The sequence below is a fragment of the Oryzias latipes genome, chromosome 1, assembly GCF_053564925.1.
Source record: "Oryzias latipes strain Hd-rR chromosome 1, Olatipes_Hd-rR_3.1".
NCBI lineage: Eukaryota > Metazoa > Chordata > Actinopteri > Beloniformes > Adrianichthyidae > Oryzias > Oryzias latipes.
The window spans coordinates 15,725,261-15,737,238 of NC_136237.1; the positions used below are offsets into that span (position 1 = coordinate 15,725,261).

Sequence of the window (11,978 nt, forward strand, 5' to 3'; positions counted from 1 at the left end):
CTTGTTTCTAATGTCCTGGGACAATTCTCTCCTTCGCTTTTTGTTGTCCAAGTTCAGTGTGGTACACACCTTTTCACCAAACAGCAACAGCAACAGAGACTATTTGTCTCTGTGGTGCAGCGGTAGGGCGGCATGATCGTAAGATTACAGGTTCGATTCCCGCCTTGCACGCCCATAAGTTGAAGTGTCCTTGGGCAAGACACTGAACCCCACCTTGCCTGTGTTTGGCAGCGGAGCGGCCACCAGTGTGTGAATGTGTGTGTGACTGGGTCTGTGACTGTAAAGTGCTTTGTCCTTGTAGGTAGAAAAGCGCTATGTAAGTATACGCCTTTACCCATTTAAATAGGCAGACTGACTGATAATGGGTTTGAAAACAGCTGTGATGTCAATTAATGGACATACCTGAGTTCATCATGACCCCTGGGCAATTAGTTCTCAGTCTTTTATGGAGATACCGTCATTTTTGTCCAGCCCTATTTCATTAGTTTTTTTTTTAATCATTCTGTTACTCAAAATCCCAAAAGTAATGGCTGATTTTGATTATTTAATTTAAATAAATAAATAAATTTTAATTTATTGTTACTTTTGAAGGTTTCAAGTAATTTCATAGAGCATTGTGGACTTTCTTTCTTTAACTGAGTGGTACCACTGTAAATTTGTCTGGAACAATGTTTTTCAACCAGTGTGCTATGGAAAATTACTAATTTTCACTGATTTTAAAAACATTTACCATTCACAAAATATCAGCTCAGCGTTCATCAAAAAAGGCTGAACTGTGGCTAGTGATCCATACGGATCGTAGATCATCCATGCACCCCTTGTAGCTTCCCGAGTGATCCAGTGTCAAACAATGTAAAAAGTGAATAAAATAATTAAATTTGGAGACTTGAGCCTGTCCTGGATCCGCAAAACTGTTTTTCACTACATCCCCATGATTCCTTGGGTTAATGTGACAGTGTCTCTTACTGTGCTACTGTTAAATGTCATAAAGCACAAAAACGCAAACAACTGTTCTAAACAGTTTGCAAATATTCCTTGGTGATAGCAGAGGTAAATTTTTAAGTTTTCCTTCAAAGTTTGTGGTGTAGCACAAAGGAACCATTGGCAACCAGTTATTCCAGTGTTTGGCCCAAGTTATCTTTCTGACTGCTGGTTTCTAATAATGTCTGTATTAAAGGACAAATTCTATTTAAGACTTCAAGTGCTTTTGAAAAATTTCAAGTTAAGTTTAAACATAACTACGGTAATAACAAAATAAAAGCACGAGGATTAAATTGAAGTTGCCAACAGACAGATGTAACTAAGATGAAACTATTTAATCACCCCAAAATAAAATATTTTTGTTGAAGCTATATTTCAGAATTAGGAAAAAGAAAAACTAACATGGAGTGCCACAATCAAGTGTCTGGAATAATGTACAGGAACATTATTCCTGTAAGCTATACTGGCAGGGATGCCAGTATAGCTTAGTCAGTTTGTTAGTTCATTTTAGTATTTTTCTATTGAACTCTTTGTATTCGTGATCCTTTTGATTTCATGTTTTACTTCGAAGCCCATCGAGACGACTGTTGTTGTGATTTTGGGCTATACAAATAAAATTGAATTGAATTGAATTGAACATGTGTGCAGAATATGGACTGGAAACCCTAAGGTCAAAATGGAAAACACCCCCGAAGGTCGTAGAGACTGAAAGGGCAAAGACCCTGTGGTCCTGTGGGACTTCCAGATCCAGACCGATAATGGTTATGCTGAACCAACCAGACATTGTAGTGGTGGACAAAGAACAGAGGAAAGCCGTTGTGGTGGATGTGGCAGTGCCAAGCGATGGGAAGAAGAAGGAACATGAGAAACTGGAGAAATACCAGGGACTCAGAGAAGAACTGGAGAAAGCATGGAAAGTGAAGGTGACAGTGGTGGCTGTGGTAATTGGAGCACTTGGGGCAGTAACCCCGAAGCTGGAGGAGTGGCTACATTAGATACCTGGAAAGACTTCAGACCTCTCAGTCCAGAAAAGCGCAGTGCTCGGAACGGTCTAAGATACTGCGCAGGACCCCCAAGTTCCCAGGCCTCTGGTAGAGGACCCGAGCTTGTGTGATATATATATATACACAATGTTGCTCTTTTTTGTGTAAAATTGATCAACCATGCTGTGATTATATATTCGCTCAAAAACTACAGTTGCTCTTACACAAACATTAAAATATACTTTATATAAAAAAGAAATCACTGTTTAGAAAGAATATATTATTGTTTTAATATTTTAGGTTAAATTTTATTTAAACTGGAGGTAAGAACAATTACCAGGGCAAATTTTCAACCAATTTAGTAAAATAATTATTTCTGGAAACTATTACAACTTTTATTGCTACTCTTCGGACAACATGCTTCAACCTCAAGCTTTATGTGCCTCAGCTATTGGAAAACATGTGCAAGGTCGTGGAGGCAAGATGCATCAATACAATCTACAGTTTCTCTATACACTGTAAATTGTAATAGCTTTCCTGACTCACATATACTTAGTTAACTTTACTCATTAATATAAAATACATACTTCTTACTAGGTTTTGTTGAGTTACAGTCAATTGCAGGTTGAAAATAACAATTTACTTAATTGTTTGAGTGCCGCTTACTTGAAACAAGCAAGTACCAACAAAGGATGCAATGACGTTATCACACCAGTGAGAGGCAGCAGTGCAATAAAGCGTACCTAATGTGCAGAAAAAAAACGAAGAAAAAGAAGCGGCACTGCAAGAGCATGCGTACTATCTCGGCGCCAATTCTCCAGATGTGGAAAGACGTTGACAGGCCACCTACGTTTTTATCCGGAGCTTCGTTACTTTTTTGAAAGAAAAAGAATAATAATAAGGTAAGTTATCAAGCATACAACATTTGAGTGAATGTTTTTTACTATTACTGTCTGTTGCTAATTGTTGCTGAGCTCCTTAATGTGTAACAGTTACCAAATAATTTTGATTTTATTCAGATCTTGAAGAAGATGGTTTGGGCTTTTTTTTAATTTTCATTTAAAAAATACGCTACACCATGGCGCTGCACCACGGCGGGGCGGCCGTTCGTGCAGCGGTCGTGGTGCAGCGGTAGGGCGGCCATTGTAAGATTGCAGGTACGATTCCCGCCTTGCACGCCCATGTGTCGAAGTGTCATTGGGCAAGACACTGAACCCCACCTGGCCTCTGGTGGGAGGTTGGCGCCAGTTTTCGGCAGCGGAGCCGCCAACAGTGTGTGAATGTGTGTGTGCATGGGTGAATGGGACTGTGACTGAGCGCTTTGGGCCTTCGAAAGAGGGTAGAAAGCGCTATAATACGCCATTTACCATTTTACCTTTTTTTTTTTTTTTTACATATAAAACTATCAGGTACCACAACGGTTCCTGGATTGATTAAAAATTTGTTTTAATTGTTCCAAATACAATTATGGTTTTCTATTTTACCATTTTCCCTGATGCATTCCCATCTGTTGGCATTGGTTTATAAATGATTAACGTTACAAAGCTGTTGAAATGGCGACATTTACTGTTATATGTAACAGTTTATGCAGAGATGACGTTTGTGATTATTTTTGATATTTTTTGTGATTTAACATTAACATTATACTATTGTTTTAAATTCAGTAAATTAAGAATATAATACAAGCACTGTAAAATGTTTGATATACTGAGCCGTCTTCTAAAATAAGAAACATAGTAATGTTAAAAGTGAGTTAAACTAAGAAATGTTAATATCACATGAAAGTTTTCTTTTACGATATTTGTTTGTACTGGCACAACATTACTGAAAGTTATCAGAGGAAACCCTGTTTCAAAATGATCTGTACTGAAGTCACACATGCATATTTATAGAACTGTGTATTTAAAGGTATATTTTCTGTAATGCTTGCAAAATATGTACATATCAAGGAATGTGTCTTTAATTTTGTAAAGCAGAACCTGTTAATTAAATTTTGTTCTTTTTTTTTAGAAGAAGTCCTTCTGGCAGCTGCCTCCTGATTGGTCTTCAACAAACAGGTCTTGATACACTGGTGAGGACTTTATATTTTGTTAATATTTTGTTGACTAAACCAACTTAAAATATTTGTCCACCTCACATAATCTCTTGCAGATGCAGTGGAACTGTAAGCACTGTGTTTTTTCTGCAAACAAAAGAGGACTTTTGTTAAAACATTATCGTCTAAAACATGGAGGCTTCACTCGACAACAGCCAATACCATGTCTTCATATGGATTGCTTATGCTCTTTCAAGTCTTTTAACGCACTCAAAGTGCACTTATCTTTTTGGCACTCTCAATCAGACAGACAAACAAGTGAACCCAAAGTTGCGTTTCACTGCCAGTTATGCGAGTATGTGCGTCCCTGCACTGAATCTGAGTTTTTCACTCATTTACGCAGTCATTTAAAACTTAAACAAAGTGTTTCATGCCCATATGAAGGCTGTCAGTTTGAGAGTAATATATATTCAACATTTAATGCTCACAAAAGCAGAGTACACAGTGGGAGTTCTACAACCCAATTTAAAGGTCCAATACTTTCAAACATTGAACAATTAGATCAACTGACTGAAGTGGCTGAAGAGGTGCCTTTACAGGATGACAATTGTGTAAATGAGTCTGTAGATGACATGCAGGACTTAGATATTCAGTTAGAACGTAACCTGGCTTCATTATTTTTGAAAATGCAAGCAATCCTGCATATATCTGAAAGCGCTGCACAAGAAGTAATCCAGCAGATTAATCAGATTCAAATGCTTTCAGAGCCATTACTACAAAATGCTGTCCAGAAAATTATCAGTCATCACTGTAGTGATGTGGATAATTCCATAGTAAGTGACATTGTTAGTGTAGTGTCACAAAGTAATGTCCTGCTGAAATTTACCAGTGCAGAAGGATCCCTGTCAACAGCTAGCAGAAGAGCATCTTATATGCTGCGAGAATTTCCAGTCGTCATGCCAGTTGAGTTTGCTCTTGATAAAGATCACTCATTTGTTTATGTCCCCATACTGAAAATGTTGAAGACATTGCTCAACAATAAGGACATTTTGGATAAGGTGCTGCACGCAGAGGGGATTTCACCCGAAGGATACCACTCATTCAGAGACGGCTCTCATTTCAAAGAAAATATTCTTTTGAATGTAGAAGAATGTAGGATTGCCCTTGGTCTATACATTGATGACTTTGAAGTTGCTAATCCAATTGGAACCTCCAAGAAAAAACACAAACTATGTGCCATATATTGGGTACTTGCAAATCTTGATTCCAAGTATCGGTCGGCTCTTCACTCCATCCAACTTGCACTTTTGTGCAAAGTTCACACTGTAAAAGAGCATAGCTATCATGAAGTTCTTCGTCCTCTCATTCAGGACATTGCAACTCTTGAGGAAAGTGGTGTGTATGTTGAACGATTAGCAGAAAGTGTTAAAGGCACTGTACTTTATGTGGCAGCGGACAACTTGGGGGCTCACTCTTTGGCAGGATTCCATGAGAGTTTTGCAGCAGATTATTTTTGTCGGTTTTGTATGTGTAAACAACATGACATTCAGGATAAGGAGGTCAGATCTGGTCTACTTCAGCCAAGGACAAGAGAGAACCATGAAAAACATGTGCACGAGGTTTCCCGTGACCATCTTATGGCAAAACATCATGGCGTAAAAAGAGGATGTCCACTATCTGAAAAATTGACACACTTTCACGTGGTGAACGGTTTCCCACCTGACATTCTTCATGATTTTTTGGAGGGTTTAGTACCAGTAGAATTGTCACTGTGCCTTAAGGATTTGATTGCCAAAAAATATATTTCTTTGGAGTCTTTGAATAGGGCTATTAGGCAGTTCCCTTACACATTTTCTGATAAAGCTGACAAACCACAGATCATTCCAAAAACTTCCTTCTCTAGGGGAACTACTGGGGGAAATGGTCATGAAAATTGGTCTCTGCTGAGGCTGCTTCCATTGATGATAGGCCATAACATCCCTGAAGGAGACCAATCATGGGAGATAATGATGCTTCTTAAAGATACACTGGAGTTGGTAATGTCAGCACACTTTACGGAAGAGTTAATACACGTCTTGGACTGCAAAATCTCAGAACATCGTGAGTTAGTTCAGAAAACTTTTCCAAACTACAGACTTCGTCCCAAACATCATTTCATTGAACACTATCCTCAAATGATACAAATCTTTGGCCCTCTAGTAGATGTGTGGACAATGAGGTTTGAAGGGAAGCACAAATTTTTCAAGAAAGTTGTGCATGACACATGCAATTTCAAGAATGTAGCACATAGCTTAGCTGTAAGACACCAGAAAATGATGGCCTTCCATTTGGATTCCTCAACATTCTTCAAGCCTCTTTTGGAAATTGATAAAGTGAGATCAGTTATGGTCACATCTTTCCCTGAGAATGTTCAGAGCTCACTGCATCAGCAAAATGGCAAGCAATCTGCAGTGCTGGTTGCATCATCTGCATGTGTTCATGGTGTAAAATACTGTGCAGATATGATTGTCTCTGTTGGCAGTTGCTCAGGTCTTCCAGAGTTTAGACAAATAACACACATTGTGGTTATCAACACAGAAATTATGTTGGTCTGCAGGATTTTGAGCTCCTGGTACATTGAACATTTGCGTTCTTATGAATTGTGCTATGGTGGGGCAGGGTGTCTTACAGTGACCCATCTGTCTGAGCTTAATGATGTTTTCCCCTTATCTGCCTAACAAGTAAAAGGCAATGTGTATGTGACCCTGAAACGTTTCATTCTGTGCTGAATGAAAATGTATCAAATGGCCACTAAAGAGAATTTCTTTTTTTTCTTATATTTTTTAAGAACAATGGAAAGCTATAAAGTAAGACTCATCCTAACTGAACAGGACATAAGGAAGTTGTCACTGGATGCAAAACCCAAAAATGTTGAGGAGCTGAAGATAAAAATCAAAGAAAAATGTGATCTGCAGTATGATTTCAATGTGATGTATGAAGATTCAGACTTTGACAATGCCTTCTGCAACCTTGAAGACATAGGTGACCTACCAGCTTCAAGAGCTACAGTGAAGGTAATCCCATTGTTGGTTACCGCCTCAACCACCAGCATGTCTGATGACTCCTGTGTTTCCAACGATACAGTGATTATGCCCACAGACAGCTCATCTACAAGACACAATCCATGGCCAGAGATTTTTGAGATTCCAGATTTTTCTGTCGATGTAGAATTCAGACTCAGACAGTCTAATCTTCAATATCTACGAGACCAGACGTACCTCAGTGTAACAAGAGACATGAAGCATAGCATTTTAGAAAAGCTTGCTGAAACTATTTACAAGTTTGATGCGTATCCGAATAATGAGCGTATTAATTCTGTGGCACTAGCACTCATTAACAAACATCCCTGCCTTAAGGAGCAAGGTTCACCGGATGGGTGCTCTAGCTGGAAGCACAGCTTAAAATTCAAAATGGGAAACTATCGGACTAAACTAAGAAAAGCAGGATGTGTGGAGGTTGGTGTAAACGGAGGCAAAACAGGTGGCCCGGGAATGGCAGCAAAAGGACTGAAAAGGCCAAAAAGGTCTGAGGTAAATTACTTACCAGAACACCCTGAGGGACAGAATGGAGACAGCCTAGAGGCTGTGAGACAGCTTCTGGTTGAAGAAATGAGGAAAGTGAACCCTAGTGGAACTTTCATTGCATCAAAGATGGACCTGACCTTCTCAATGCGAAGACATGAGATTGTGGATGCAGAAACTCCAGTGAAAACATTGATGGAGCGGTGGCCAGCACTTTTTACTGAGAGACAAGTAAGTACTTATTCATATTCCTTTTTCGACCATGAGAAACTGCATTCTGTTTAGGTTTGTCTTTAGAATTGACCTGTAGCCCTGACCAAACATTAACAAATGTCCACACTGTCTCAACCCTCAATTTTTTTCTTTTTTTGTTGCATGTGTAGGTGTTTGCAGAGTTTAACAGGATAGTCACCACAGATCTGCATAGTAACTTTTATGGTGCTGTGGATCGCTACACACCACGCTTTGTCACAATCTTCAAGTCCAAGAAAGGGACCGTTGGAGAGAAATTGGATGAGCTTATGCAGCAAATGAATACAGGGGTGAGTTTACTGCAGCCTTAATTTTGTTTATTATTCTGTGACAGAATTAATATAAATAATGACAGAATTTAAATCTTTGGGTGAAGTAAGCTAATTTATTTTTATTGTAGCTGTAAAGTTTCATGATCTTGAACTTGATCTCTTTTTTTTTTTCATGTACTTCTAGAAAGAAGCAGATGTGACAGCAATGCGCACTCTTGTGCTCCGGGGCTTACCTATCCTGCTTGGTGATGATGCCAGTAACTTCTACAATACCTGCAATGTAAGTTCTCATTGTAAAAAAAATTTAAAAGGGTTACTTCTTCCAAAAAATAAAAATCGTCATCAATTGCACTTCTGGGCTCCGAGAGTTGTTTGACCAAAAAATCATACAGCATTTCTTTAAAAAAATAATAAAGGTACCCTTTTACTAACTTTTGACTGGTAGTTTATTTGCTGCACTTTTACTGAGACAACACTTAAGATTAATCTTGATTACATCCTATGAGTGAAGTAAAAAGACAAAGGCTTCAAAATGTGGCAATTCAGTGTAAGCTAGAAGGGTGATCAGAGAATATAAATCAGGAAAACTTTACCTTTATTTTCATAGCATTTATACAATATAAAAGTAAGTTCACAGTGCATTAACTAATGTTAACAAGATTTTAATAAAGTATTTGTGTGTAAATGTGTATTATATTTGTAAGGATATTAAACAATCAATGTCAATTAAGTAAAAAATAAAATATTGAAAAGTCCATGAAACAATTGATCTTATGTCTGGTAACAATTGTGACCAGTAGTAGAACACAGTGGGTCTTGGTCTATGGTGTTAAAGCATTTGCAAATTCACAAACCTCCAGCAATTAATTTAAGACTGTTAAATAGAAGGACAAAATAGCATTCATGCAGCATTGCAGCACAAATGATCAAATAAAATGATGAAAAAAGGACAAATTCTAGGAAAATGCAAGGTAATTATTATCAACTTTATAATAAACTTAAATAAATAACAAGATAGATAGATAGATAGATATGATGTAAAACTGTGGATTTTCACGTTTCCCTGTTGTAATATTTGTACTGTTTGGTTTTATTCAGGCATGTGAGGTTGATGGCTGGCCACAAGTGTCCATTGGGGTGCTGACTGTTATTGATGAAGAAGAACCTCTCATTCCAAATAAACTGTACCTTGACCCAGTGTCTACTGCAGTCATTGTGGAGGGAGGTATAGTACTGGATAATCTGCAGAATCTGCCTCAGGCAATTTGCATCTTGTTTGGTCTGTCTTATGCTTTAAATTTGGAGTACCCAAAAGGCATGATCAACACTTTCAACTTCATTCAGAAAGTGATGCTTGGTTTGGGACAGAACAAACTGCCACCAAAACTACAATCTCTGAAAAATCTCCTGTTGAGCTGAGATGTAATCAAATGTGAAAGAGTGAAAATTGACATTTGATTTAAGAAAAAATGTTCTTTGATTAAAAAAAAAAGTTCTGACAGTGGAATAAGAGTAGTTGATAGAAGAAAAAAAAGGAAAACTAAGTCACTTGTTTAAAATTGTCAGCCCATTGGTTCTTGAGCAAGTTATGAGGCTGCCAGTGTAATCGATGTTTGTCAGAGACATTGCTTTTGGCACTCGTCAACTCGTTGGTTAAATCAAGTTTGGTCTCTGAAATGTTGTTGATTTAAAGTTGTTAAGATTCAAGGTATGGCCCATTTACTTAGATTTTATATACATTTATTTAGATTTTTGTACTGTAAAATATTTTTGTTTTAAACATTTTAAAAACCTGACTATTTGCATTAATTTTTACCCCAGTGCAAACTTGTGTGTACCATCCTTGTGTCAGTTGTTAAGAAAAATAAATATATTTACCTTTGAATTGTATCATTGCCTTTTAATTTATTTGTCCAGTTGCAAAATTTATATTTGAAAAATTGTGAAACTATTCTCTGTGATTTATAATAGATGATTGTTAGCACTTAAGTTATTTGAGTAACGCTTGCTTGGTTTTTTTAAGGCAATCGGTTTGCATGGTTTTAACAAGTAAACTGGATTGCCTTTGAAGTAAAGTAAACTCGGTAATTCCAAGTTGTCTGCAGAATACATCAACTTAGTACAACTTGCATAAATAAGTTAGGAATACTCACGAAGTGAATTTTACTTGAAATTATTTAGTTGTTTAAAATAGTAATTCTGAGTAGTCTATACTAAGACAAGTACATCTAAAGTAAATGATTAAGTAGACCATACAAATTTGTTTTAAGTTACTGGAACTCTCTTGTAAGTGTACAATACTAGACAGGCAATTGTAAGTTCTACATACTATTCCTATTTCACCTTACTTGGTTTTTTCAAGGCAATCGGTTTGCATGCTTTTTTTAAGTAAGGTTTACTTATTGGATTTTACAGTGTAGTTTTCTCATTTTTGGTTGTTGGTGTGCCTTGTGATTTTTGTCAAAGAAAGTGTACCGTGGCTCAAAAAGGTTAAAAAACACTGGTCTAGAACTGAGTTAACCCTTGTGCTATCTTAGATGACCCCACCCTTACATTGACGTGTTCTCCCTACCATGACAAAGGTGGAAATATTTAATGTAATCCATGGACACCAGTGAAGATCACGAATCATTGAAGAAAAAAGGTTCAGCGCACTGTCTAGTGGGTCTAGATGGCCCCGATCCCAATGTTAAAATGCCTAGGATAGCACAAGGGTTACAGAGAATAAATAAATAAATGCTTCCATGAACAGCATCTTGACGTTGCCCTCCTAAATTGTTGACAAAAGTGAGTGGGAGAGTTTGTGGTTCTGATGGACCTGAACCCCGCCCAGAATGTACCCCTCTTTTTGCTCAATGACAGCTGGGAAAGACTTAATTCAGCACTTGGGTGTCTGAGAAAAGGATGAAGTGGGATAGGTGGGTTTTGAGCACCAATCAAGCTAATGCATCTAGGTCAGGGGTCGGGAACCATAAACACCACATATTTTTAAATGTAATTTCCAAAGAGCCATAAAATATTGAAGTGTCCCTTTCCCACACCGAGGCACGGAGACTCTTTTAGGGTTCTTTATTCTGGTTACTGTAGACCGCAACAAACGCCGTACAATTAATTCTGCAACTCCTCAATTTCTCCCGCTGACACGAGAGCGCTTCTCCCAACTTCATATTCCCCTGCTCCCGCTTCAGCCCTCCCATTTCCCTTATTTGGCCCATAGCTGAACCCCATTGGTCCAAACTACCTAACAACAGGCTGAGCAACAGAACTGAGAGCCAAACAGATCTCTGCATGTCATGCATAAGTCTGTGGATTCTTTTGATTAACATTTTTATGCTGTTGCTAATAAATGATGAGTATTTCTTACCATTATTACGACTTCTGGTGCTGGATGGTGGTTTTGCTGATGGTCTAGTCTGGTTTATACGTTGTGAGTTTCTGCTTCATGCAGGTGTTGAGACTTTATTCGTGATTGTAGGTTGGTATGAATGTTCTGTAGATGTGAGACAGACTGCTCACATGCAGACATGGAGCCAAACACACACTCACACGCTGCAGTATGTGACAGGCAGCGTGTTTTAAGTTTTGACAATCCCTGCGCGGTTCACCTTGCTGCCTGTGCCCACAAACCCCCCAACCCCACCCTCTGCTTTCTTCCTCACACATCCCGTCTCTGCAACTGCGCGCTGTTTCTCAGAGACGGGAGCGCGCAGTTTTGGGCACAGCAGTTCACAGGTTTCAAGCTGGTACAAACTCTGTGAAATAATAGATAATAGTAAACTGATAGTGCTTGAAGATTTTTTTCTCTCCAACCACCGCTACTACTGCGTGCCCCCCCTGGCATCGCATCGCACCCCGGAAGGACTGGTCTAATGAAGAAAAAAAAAGTATAATTAAG

At 38.3% G+C, this 11,978-nt stretch overlaps 1 protein-coding gene across 3 annotated transcripts; it reads left to right on the forward strand.

Moving 5' to 3' along the window:
- The first annotated feature begins 2,729 nt into the window (after nucleotides 1-2,729).
- LOC101164885 (sterile alpha motif domain-containing protein 3) lies at nucleotides 2,730-9,642 on the forward strand. Of its 3 annotated transcripts, none has more exons than XM_023959059.2 (6): nucleotides 2,730-2,866; nucleotides 3,975-4,035; nucleotides 6,827-7,790; nucleotides 7,943-8,101; nucleotides 8,268-8,363; nucleotides 9,182-9,642. In XM_023959059.2, the coding sequence occupies exons 3-6, from the start codon at nucleotides 6,831-6,833 to the stop codon at nucleotides 9,500-9,502; spliced, it is 1,536 nt and encodes a 511-aa protein (XP_023814827.1). In that variant the 5' UTR covers nucleotides 2,730-2,866; nucleotides 3,975-4,035; nucleotides 6,827-6,830; the 3' UTR covers nucleotides 9,503-9,642. The 3 variants fall into 3 exon arrangements, with proteins under 3 accessions (XP_023814827.1, XP_023814828.1, XP_023814826.1); XM_023959060.2 differs by having other exon boundaries at nucleotides 2,733-2,866; nucleotides 3,978-4,035; XM_023959058.2 differs by lacking the exons at nucleotides 2,730-2,866; nucleotides 3,975-4,035 and having other exon boundaries at nucleotides 6,706-7,790.
- Nucleotides 9,643-11,978: the final 2,336 nt, after the last annotated feature.

Bases quoted from the DNA above. Each gene is read 5' to 3' on its own strand.
- LOC101164885 (XM_023959058.2), top strand. From the start codon at position 6,768: ATGAAAATGTATCAAATGGCCACTAAAGAGAATTTCTTTTTTTTCTTA. The intron at 8,102-8,267 runs GTGAGTTTACTG...ATGTACTTCTAG, and splicing joins TGCAGCAAATGAATACAGGG to AAAGAAGCAGATGTGACAGC. The intron at 8,364-9,181 runs GTAAGTTCTCAT...GGTTTTATTCAG, and splicing joins ACTTCTACAATACCTGCAAT to GCATGTGAGGTTGATGGCTG.